At 44.2% G+C, this 10,995-nt stretch overlaps 1 protein-coding gene across 1 annotated transcript; it reads left to right on the forward strand.

Moving 5' to 3' along the window:
- The first annotated feature begins 2,470 nt into the window (after positions 1 to 2,470).
- LOC119368937 lies at positions 2,471 to 3,125 on the forward strand. Its single transcript, XM_037634042.1, has one exon. It carries the CDS (start codon positions 2,522 to 2,524, stop codon positions 2,897 to 2,899), a length of 378 nt encoding a protein of 125 aa, XP_037489939.1. The 5' UTR covers positions 2,471 to 2,521; the 3' UTR covers positions 2,900 to 3,125.
- Positions 3,126 to 10,995: the final 7,870 nt, after the last annotated feature.

Genomic DNA, 10,995 nt, shown 5'->3' on the forward strand with positions numbered 1-10,995 from the left:
ATGTGGCAGCTTTCAAATATCCGTGCAATGCTTCAGTATGAAACTGAGGCACCACGGCGCGCAAAAAGCTGGCGATTCCGGCACTGCAAACTGCCTCGTAGTACTACTCCAAAAAAGCTCATGGTGTTCTGTTGATAGTACCTTTTTTTCTAAAGGAGATTTTCTCTCGGCCTCTGCATCGGAAAGATGCATACGGCCACTTTATTAAAGAAAGTTCAGCAAAACAAATAGTCTGGTAGCCAAAGTACAGCTCACGAAGTGAGCAAAGAAAAATGAAAGCTAGGAAAACAAATCATCGCCACAACCGGGTAGACGAAAGGACATTAAGGACCTATCCTATTATGCGTCAGCCATCCAAACCGGTTGAAGATAGCCCGTGCTACCATCTCCTATCGGTTGCACCAAGTAGCCAAATGCTCCCTGGAGCCCATAGGAGTGAGTAGCAACCACGTACGGATCCGCTGTAGCTCCGAAAATAACCTGCAAGAAATTTAGCACATGAAGTATGTTAAAAATCATATCATTCCTATAGTTCCATATAGCCCAAAGAATTGCGCATATTCGAATCCGAATACTTGACCCAATATCAGGTTTCACTCCATTTAGCCACATCTCAAACAAGGCATCTATACTGACTGGAGGAATAATATTAAAAGCTATATGAATGGCCCGCCAAAGTAACTTCGCGGGAGGGCAATCGATGAATACGTGTTGGATTCTTTCGTCGTGAACACAAAAGCAACATCGTGAATTGCCGACACATCATTGCTTGAGTAAATTATCTTTGGTAAGGATCATTGAAAATTTGTTGATAGTAGCTGAAAATGAAAACATAACTTTGAATCTCCAAAAGGAAAAAAAGAAAATAGAATGGCCAGTTGAAGTCAGCTTCACGGGTTATTTAGCTGAAACATCCGTGTACTAACAAGTGACGATAAACTTATCCTAGGCAGGAACGTAGCTTGCTTACTACTTCGTGGTATCTTATGGTTCCTCTTTGCAAATACACGCGCTTCTCCCTTCTATGTGCACTGGATCGGGCTACTCATTAGTCATGAGTGACGCGGTGGGGGAGTTCCGCGGGTGTACTGATGTGATTTGGAAGCGAACTAGAAGCAACATGCGCGCTTTGCTGCGCCCGCAAACATGAGCGCAACATGTACTGCATGCGCTGTGCTAAGATGTTTCGCAAAGAGCATTTAGGAGATTACAATTTAGATAATTTGGATATAGGCACAATTAAAAAACTAGACCAGTTGGGGAGGAACCCAGCGGCATTATATTTACGAGAGAATGTGAGACCTAAATTTGACCTGAAGAGAGGTTGAACCCAGGTCAGTGGGGTGAAACCACCGCGCTCCGACCACTGAGCTATATGAGCTAATCCACGGATATAGGCACAATGTATTTATCCCTTGCTCATATAGAAAATGTTGATGTTTCTTTTCGGTAAAAGATCGTTGGTTTTAACTTTCTAGGAAATAATGAATCTCTGATTTTCGTAACACTTCCTAGGTGTCATTTTACATGTTGTTGCTACATTTGAACCATTTGGTGTGTTTAAATTTGAATAATTCGGTTTGTAAACTTTGAATTCAGTTTGTAAACAATATGAGACAGGACATTCAAGTTCAACACCCAGGTGCCCCTACACCCTCTATGAACAGTAAATTCAAAAAAAATTAACAACAAAATCAAAAAAATCTGAAACTTTGGAACATCAACCATGATAAAACATTTGACGTACTAGCAAAGTTTCAGCCTCAACTAACATTCGAGGAGCCCTCATCTAAAAAAATAAATCCAGTGTTCAAAGTTTATGTGCACTTTTGAGCAGTAATTTTGTTTTCTTAGGCATCCTCGATTGTTATATATGTGGCTGAAAATTTGCAAGAACTTCAAAAGTTTGATCATATTTCATCCCCCAGAAGTTCCATATTTTCTTAGTTTATTTTCATTTCTTCTTTCAATTTACTGTTCACGAGGGTATAGGGGCTCCCGGGAGCTCTCACACTTTTCACAAACTATATTCGTGATTTGCTTGAACCTTCATACGTATGTTTAGTTTCTATGTGTGCAGTTTATATGTACTTGTAATGTGAACTAGAATTGCGTAAGTTAAAGAAAACAAAACTACACTCCGTTATATATAGGGGATCGGCTAGGCAAAGCCAAAAGTTTTCGCTGTAAATATACTTCACTAAACTTTAGTCGACTAGAAACTTCTATAGGGGATCGGCTAGAGTTGACCTAAACTTTCTAAAAAAACTAGTCTGAACTTTCGTGGAACCTTCCTGGAGCCCACTTTCAGTAGCCATACGTTACCACTACCCCAACACTTTTTTCCATCATGTGATATCCGCCCCTCCCCCATTAAATCACATGCCTATCTCCGCTGCGCTGCGCTCCCACCCTTCTAAATGCTTGAGTACTCTACCCACTGGCCACGACCATTACCACGCCTCACACAATTGTCGCCAGGTGAGACAAAGACTGCTAGCAAGAGAACAAGGAGGTGTCAATGGCGGACGAGCAGTACTACGCTGAGCCGCCAGGGGCGCCACATGGGCTGCTGCTGGCGATGGCCTTGGGGCTGCTGGTTGCCTGGCCGCTTTTCGTGGGTCACGGGGGTGCGCCGGTAACCGATGCCATCGCCGATGGCATCGCCGAGCTGCTCGGCCCCGTGGGCCTACTCCTCCTCCCTATCGGGCTCCTTCTCCTCATCACCCTCCTATCCTCCTACCGCGGCCTTGACGTGTTCGCGTTCGGCGGCTCGCCCGACGCTGTGCACCACGTTGGGGAATCCGCCATCGGCGTGGCGCTCATGCTGGTCCTCGTCCTCGTCCTTCTCTACTACCGGTCCGTGCTCTTCGGCGGCGGCGGAGACGGCGACGAGTAGGCGCTTGGCAGTGCCAGTAGGTAGAGTCCCATCTTGAGGTGATTGGTTGGTTGTTCTTTTCCATGTGCTTGTTCTCTTCCGCCTCTCGCCGTCGTCGGTAGTCTTGCATCCTACACCACCGGCCAGCAGGCAGCAGTAATAACAAAGTGACAACTTTGCATTTAACCTGTTCCATGTGTTGCGCGCCAAAGACAAAATAAAAGTTGAAACTGAATTTGACCTGGTCCGTGCCTTCTGAACTAATAGTGAGACGTACGCTAGCTGCATCGTACCGTGTAGTGTACTACTCCAAAAAGTTCATGCTGTTCTGCTGATAGTAGCTGAAAATGAAAACATAACTTTGAATCACCAACAGGAAAATAAAATAAGAAAAAGGAAATGGCAGTTTCGAAGTCAGTTTACGGGATGTTTTTCGGACCAACTTAGCTTTGCTTTGTACTTCGTGGTATGGTTCCTCTTTACAAACAGAAACACCCTTCTCTGTTCTATGTGTACCAGGTCGGGGCTGATAACTTACTCATGAGTGACATGGTGGGGAAGTTCCGTGGGTGTACTGATGTGATTTGGAAGCGAACTAGAAGCAATATGCGCGCTTCGCCGCACCGGCTGACATGAGCGCGACATGAATTGCACGCACTGCACTAAGATGTTTTGCAAACAGCTTGCATGTACTAACGGCTTGGTAGATGCAACTAAGATTGTGCATATTCAAAAGCTACATGTGTTAGTTCATGTTTAGAATTTTTCATAAGCTCAGAGCATTGGTTAATCAATGAAATTGCTAAAACTGGATTGTTACATGATAGATCTACGATGTGAAATTGTGTTTGAATCATTTATTTGTTTCATCTACCTTTCTTATCGCCCGTAGCAACGCATGGGCATTTACCTACTATGAGATCAACGTACTCATCCTGTTAAGTTTAGCTAGAGGTGACAAGAGCTCGACAGAGTCGCCATTGGCGTGTGTGCAGTCGTCGCTATGTCGTTGAAATCGGCACCTCATCGGCATGACCGGAGACAATACTAGAGCAATGCCGCCACCGCGGGAGGCTACACGGTTCTTATTCTAGCTGTGTATATGGTGGCCGGGGAAATCAGACCTGGGCGTTGGGCTGGGTCTTCGAGTGGACCGAAACAAAGGAACCTTCAAACCACCTCAATAATTAAGTTCACATATGTCCTCTATGTAACCATAATATGTTTCCTTTCCCGTGTTGGTTGTTGCATCAAAGCGGACACCACTGTTTTGGTTGGTGCTCTTCTTATCTTGGGCGATCGTGTAAAATGTATTCTCATTTATGTCGTATGCTTTGAAAGTCATTATATTCGAAGATGGTAACTGGGACACAAGTACAGGTCATCTTCAATATCGCCATTATGCATGGCACGTGTCTGCAACCAACCGGCGAAAGTCCCTGTTTGTTCACGTGTAATCCAGTCGTCAGACTGCTCCAGGTATTTGTAGTGTAGAAAATTCTGGTGTTCCTCCATATACGGAGCCACCAAGACGGAATTCTGTAGAACTATATAGTGTGCTTCAGTGAGAGAATGCCCGTCCATACATATTATTTGATCCCCTCCTAGCGTGCCTTTTCCATCCAGTCTACCCTTATGCCGCGATTCAGGAACACCAATCGGCTTAAGTTCAGGAATAAAGTCAACACAAAAATCAATGACCTCCTCATTTTCATGGCCCTTCGTGATGCTTCCTTCTGGCCTAGCACGGTTATGAACATATTTCTTCAAGACTCCCATGAACCTCCAAAGGGGAACATATTGTGTAGAAATACAGGACCAATAACATTAATCTCTTCGCATAGGTGAACTAGGATGTGCGTCACGATGTTGAAGAAGGATGGTGGGAACACCAACTCGAAACTGACAAGACATTGCACGAAATCATTCTGTAACCTTGGTATGATTTCTGGATCGATTACCTTCTGAGAGATTGCATTGAGAAATGCACATAGCTTCACAATGGCTAATCGAATGTTTTCCGGTAAAAGCCCCATCAATGCAAACGGAAGCAGTTGCGTCATAATCACGTGGCAGTCATGAGACTTTAGGTTCTAGAACTTTTTCTCTGCCATATTTATTATTCCTTTTATATTCGACGAGAAGCCAGAAGGTACCATCATACTGAGCAGGCATTCAAAGAGGATTTCCTTCTCTTCTTTGGTAAGAGCATAGCTGGCATGACCCTAATGTATGCCGTCTTTTCCGTGCATATGTTGCTGATCCTCCCGTGTATCTAGTATATCTTTTGTCTTCCCATACACGCCCAAGAAGCCAAGCAGGGTCACACAAAGATTCTTGGTCATGTGCATCACGTCGATTGCGGAGCGGACATCTAGGTCTTTCCAATAGGGCAGGTACCAAAATATAGATTTCTTCTTCCACATGGGTGCGCTTCCGTTAGCGTCCTTCGGAATAGGTTGTCCGCCGGGACCCTTTCCAAAGATTACCTTCAAATCTTTGACCATATCATGTACATCAGCACCAGTACGGTGGCGAGGCTTCATCCGGTGATCCGCCTCACTTTTGAAATGCTTTCCTTTCTTTCTTACGGGATGCCTGCTTGGAAGAAATCGACGATGTCCCAGGTACACATTCTTCCTACAACTATCCAAATATATACTGTCGGTATAATCCAAACATTGCGTGCATCCGCGGTATCCCTTGTCTGTCTGTCCTGAAAGGTTACTGAGAGCAGGCCAATCATTAATGGTCATGAACAGCAACGCCTTTAGGTCAAATTCTTCCTGTTTGTGCTCATCCCATGCACGTACACCTTTTCCATTCCACATCTGTAATAGTTCTTCAACTAATGGCCTTAGCTACACATCAATGTCTTTGCTGGGTTGCTTAGGGCCTTGGATGAGCACTGGCATCATAATGAATTTCCGCTTCATGCTCAACCAAGGAGGAAGGTTATACAAACATAGAGTCACATGCCACGTGCTATGGTTGCTACTCTGCTCCCCAAAAGGATTAATGCCATCTGTGCTTAGACCAAACCATATGTTCCTTGGGTCACCTGCAAACTCCTCCCTGTACTTTCTCTCGATTTTTCTCCACTGCGACCCGTCAGCGGGTACTCTCAACTTTCCGTCTTTCTTACGGTCTTTTCCGTGCCATCAAACAAACATTTCAACCGTGGTATTATTGTTGGGGAACGTAGCAGAAATTCAAAATTTTCCTACGTGTCACCAAGATCTATCTATGGAGAAACCAGCAACGAGGGGAAGGAGAGTGCATCTACATACCCTTCTAGATCGCTAAGCGGAAGCGTTCAAGTGAACGGGGTTGATGAAGTCGTACTCGTCGTGATTCAAATCACCGATGATCAAGTGCCGAACGCACGGCACCTCCGCGTTCAACACACGTACAGCCCGGTGACGTCTCCCACGCCTTGATCTAGCAAGGAGAGAGGGAGAGGTTGAGGAAGACTCCATCCAACAACAGCACAACGGCGTGGTGGTGATGGAGGAGCGTGGCAATCCCGTAGGGCTTCGCCAAGCACCATTGGAGAGGAGGACTAGGGAGAGAGGTAGGGCTGCACCAAGAGGGAGAGAACTCATGTGTTGGCAGCCCCAAAACCTCAAATATATATAGGGGGGAAGGGGGCTGCGCCCCCTTTAGGGTTTCCCACCCCAAGGGGTGCGGCCAAGGGGGGAGGAGTGCCTCCCAAGTCAAGTGGAGGCCTCCCCTCTAGGGTTTTACCCTTCCCATGCGCATGGGCCTTGGGGGGGCTGGTACCCCTGGCCCATTAAGGCTAGGGCGCCCCCTTACAGCCCATGCTACTGTATTGGACGTGGTGGAACAATTTCCGGACCTCCGGACCCCTCCGGAATCCTCCGGAACCTTCTGGAAGCTTCCCGGTACAATACCGAAAAAACCCGAACTTTTTCCGGAACCCGAACAACAACTTTCCATATATAAATCTTTACCTCCGGACCATTCCGGGACTCCTCGTGACGTCCGGGATCTCATCCGGGACTCCGAACAACATTCGGTTACCACATACAAGCTTCCTTTATAACCCTAGCGTCATCGAACCTTAAGTGTGTAGACCCTACGGGTTCGGGAGACAAGCAGACATGACCGAGACGTTCTCCGGTCAATAACCAACAGCGGGATCTGGATACCCATGTTGGCTCCCACATGCTCCACGATGATCTCATCGGATGAACCACGATGTCAAGGACTTAATCAATCCCGTATACAATTCCCTTTGTCTAGCGGTACTGTACTTGCCCGAGATTCGATCGTCGGTATACCGATACCTTGTTCAATCTCGTTACCGGCAAGTCTCTTTACTCGTTCCGTAACACATCATCCCGTGATCAAATCCTTGATCACATTGTGCACATTATGATGATGTCCTACCGAGTGGGCCCAGAGATACCTCTCCGTTTACACGGAGTGACAAATCCCAGTCTCGATTCATGCCAACCCAACAGACACTTTCGAAGATACCTGTAATGCACCTTTATAGCCACCCAGTTACGTTGTGACGTTTGATACACCCAAAGCATTCCTACGGTATCCGGGAGTTGCACAATCTCATGGTCTAAGGAAAAGATACTTGACATTAGAAAAGCTTTAGCATACGAACTACACGATCTTTGTGCTAGGCTTAGGATTGGGTCTTGTCCATCACATCATTCTCCTAATGATGTGATCCCGTTATCAATGACATCCAATGTCCATGGTCAGGAAACCGTAACCATCTATTGATCAACGAGCTAGTCAACTAGAGGCTTACTAGGGACATGGTGTTGTCTCTGTATCCACACATGTATTTGAGTTTCCTATCAATACAATTATAGCATGGATAATAAACGATTATCATGAACAAGGAAATATAATAATAACTAATTTATTATTGCCTCTAGGGCATATTTGCAACAGTCTCCCACTTGCACTAGAGTCAATAATCTAGTTCACATCGTCATATGATTAACGCTGATAGGTCACATCGCCATGTGACCAACATCCAAAGAGTTTACTAGTGTCTGTAAACTAGTTCACATCATCATGTGATTAAGACACAATGAGTTCTGGGGTTTGATCATGTTATGCTTGTGAGAGAGGTTATTAGTCAACGGGTCTGAATCTTTCAGATCCGTGTGTGCTTTACAAATCTCTATGTCATCTCCTAGATGTAGCTACCACGCTCTATTTGGAGCTATTCCAAATAACTGTTCTACTTGGAGCTATTCTAAATTGTTGCCCCATAATACGTATCCGGTATCTCTTCTTAGAGCTATCCGGATAGGTGTTAAGCTTGCATCGACGTAACCTTTACGACGAACTCTTTTACCACCTCCATAATCGAGAAAATTCCTTAGTCCACTAGATACCAAGGATAACTTTGACCGCTGTCTGTGATCCATTCATGGATCACTCATGTACCCCTTGACTGACTCATGGCAAGGCACACTTCAGGTGCGGTACTCAGCATAGCATACTGTAGAGCCTATGTCTTAAGCATAGGGGACGACCTTCGTCCTTTCTCTCTATTCTGCCATGGTCAAGCTTTAAGTCTTAACTACATACCTTATAACTCAGGCAAGAACTCCTTCTTTGACTGATCCATCTTGAACACCTTCAAGATCATGTCAAGGTATGTGCTCATTTGAAAAGTACCATTAAGCGTTTTTTGATCCATCCTCATAGATCTTGATCCTCAATGTTCAAGTAGCTTAATCCAGGTTTTCTATTGAAAAACACCTTTCAAATAACCCTATATGCTTTCTAGAAATTCTACATCATTTCTGATCAACATATACTCATCAGAAATTCTATAGTGCTCCCACTCACTTCTTTGGAAATACAAGTTTCTCATAAACTTTGTATACACCAAAATCTTTGATCATCATCAAAGCATACATTCCAACTCCGAGATGCTCACTCCAGTCCTTAGAAGGATTGCTGGAGCTTTGCATACCTTTTAGCATCCTTAGGATCGACAAAACCTTTCTGATTGTATCATATACAACCTTTCCTTACGAAAGTTGGCAAGGAAACTCGTTTTGACATCCATCTGCCAGATTTTCATAAATGCAGCTTATGCTAACATGATTCCGACGGACTTAAGCATTGCTACGGATGAGAAAATCTCATCGTAGTCAACTCCTTGAACTTGTGAAAAAACTCTTCGCCACAAGTCGAGCTTCATAGATGGTGACATTACCTTCCACGTCCGTCTTCTTCTTAAAGATCCATTTATCTCAATGGCTTGCCGATCATCGGGCAAGTCCACCAAAGTCCTTGCTTTGTCCTGATACATGGATCCTATCTCGGATTTCATGGCTTCTAACCATTTGTCGGAATTTGGGCCCACCATCGCTTCTCCATAGCTCGTAGGTTCATTGTTGTCTAGCAACATGACCTTCAAGACAGGATCACCGTACCACTCCGAAGTAGTACGTGTCCTTGTCGTCCTACGAGGTTCGGTAGTGACTTGATCCGAAGCTTCATGATAACTATCATAAGCTTCCACTTCAATTGGTGTAGGTGCCACAGGAACAACTTCCTGTGCCCTGCTACACACTTGTTGAAGTGACGGTTCAATAACCTTATCAAGTCTCCACCATCCTCCCACTCAATTCTTTCGAGAGAAACTTTTCCTCGAGAAAGGACCTGATTCTAGAAACAATCCCTTATTGCTTTCGGATCTGAGACAGGAGGTATACCCAACTGTTTTGGGTGTCCTATGAAGATGCATTTTATCCGCTTTGGGTTCGAGCTTATCAATCCTGAAACTTTTTCACATAAGCGTCGCAGCCCCAAACCTTTAAGAAACGACAACTTAGGTTTCTCTAAACCATAATTCACACGGTGTCATCTCAACGGAATTACGTGGTGCCCTATTTAAAGTGAATGTGGTTGTCTCTAATGCCTAACCCATGAACGATAGTGGTAATTCGATAAGAGACATCATGGTACGCACCATATCCAATAGGGTGCAACTATGATGTTCGGACACACCATCATACTATGGTGTTCCAGGCGGTATTAATTATGAAACAATTTCCACAATGTCTTAATTGTGTGCCAAAACTCGTAACTCAGATATTCATCTCTATGATCGTATCATAGACATTTTATCCTCTTGTCACAATGATCTTCTACTTCACTCTGAAATTACTTGAACCATTCAATAATTCAGAGTTGTGTTTCATCAAGTAAATATTCTCAACATCTACTCGAATCATCTGTGAAGTAAGAACATAACGATATTCACTGCATGCCTCAGCATTTATTGGACTGCACACATCAAAATGTGTTACTTCCAACAAGTTGCTATCTTGTTCCATCTTATTGAAACCGAGGCTTTTCAGTCATCTTGCCTATGTGGTATGATTTGCATATCTCAAGTGATTCAAAATCAAGTGAGTCCGAACGGTCCATTTGCATGGAGTTTCTTCATGCATATATACCAATAGACATGGTTCGCATGTCTCAAACTTTTCAAAAATGAGTGAGTCCAAAGATCCATCAACATGGAGCTTCTTCATGCATTTTATACCGATATGACTTACGTGGCAGTGCCACAAATAGGTGGTACTATCATTACTATCTTTTGGCATGAACATGTGTATCACTACGATCGAGATTTCAATGAACCATTCATTTTAGGTGCAAGACCATTGAAGGTATTATTCAAATAAATAGAGTAACCATTATTCTCTTTAAATGAATAACCGTATTGCGATAGACATAATCCAATCATGTCTATGCTCAACGCAAACACCAAATCTCGATGGTAGAGGGAGCGTGCGATGCTTGATCATATCAACATTGGAAACACTTCCAACACATATCGTCAGCTCACCTTTAGCTAGTCTCCGTTTATGCCGTAGCTTTTATTTCGAGTTACTAACACTTAGCAACCGAACCGGTATCCAATACCATGGTGCTACTAGGAGTACTAGTAAAGTACACATTAACATAATGTATATCCAATATACTTCTATCGACCTTGCCAGCCTTCTCATCTACCAAGTATCTAGGGTAATGCTGCTCCAGTGGTTGTTCCCCTTATTACAGAAGCACTTAGTCTCGGGTTTGGGTTCAACCTTGGG

The sequence above is a fragment of the Triticum dicoccoides genome, chromosome 2B (genome assembly GCF_002162155.2).
Source record: "Triticum dicoccoides isolate Atlit2015 ecotype Zavitan chromosome 2B, WEW_v2.0, whole genome shotgun sequence".
NCBI classification, from domain to species: domain Eukaryota; kingdom Viridiplantae; phylum Streptophyta; class Magnoliopsida; order Poales; family Poaceae; genus Triticum; species Triticum dicoccoides.

Bases quoted from the DNA above. Each gene is read 5' to 3' on its own strand.
- LOC119368937 (XM_037634042.1), top strand. From the start codon at position 2,522: ATGGCGGACGAGCAGTACTACGCTGAGCCGCCAGGGGCGCCACATGGG.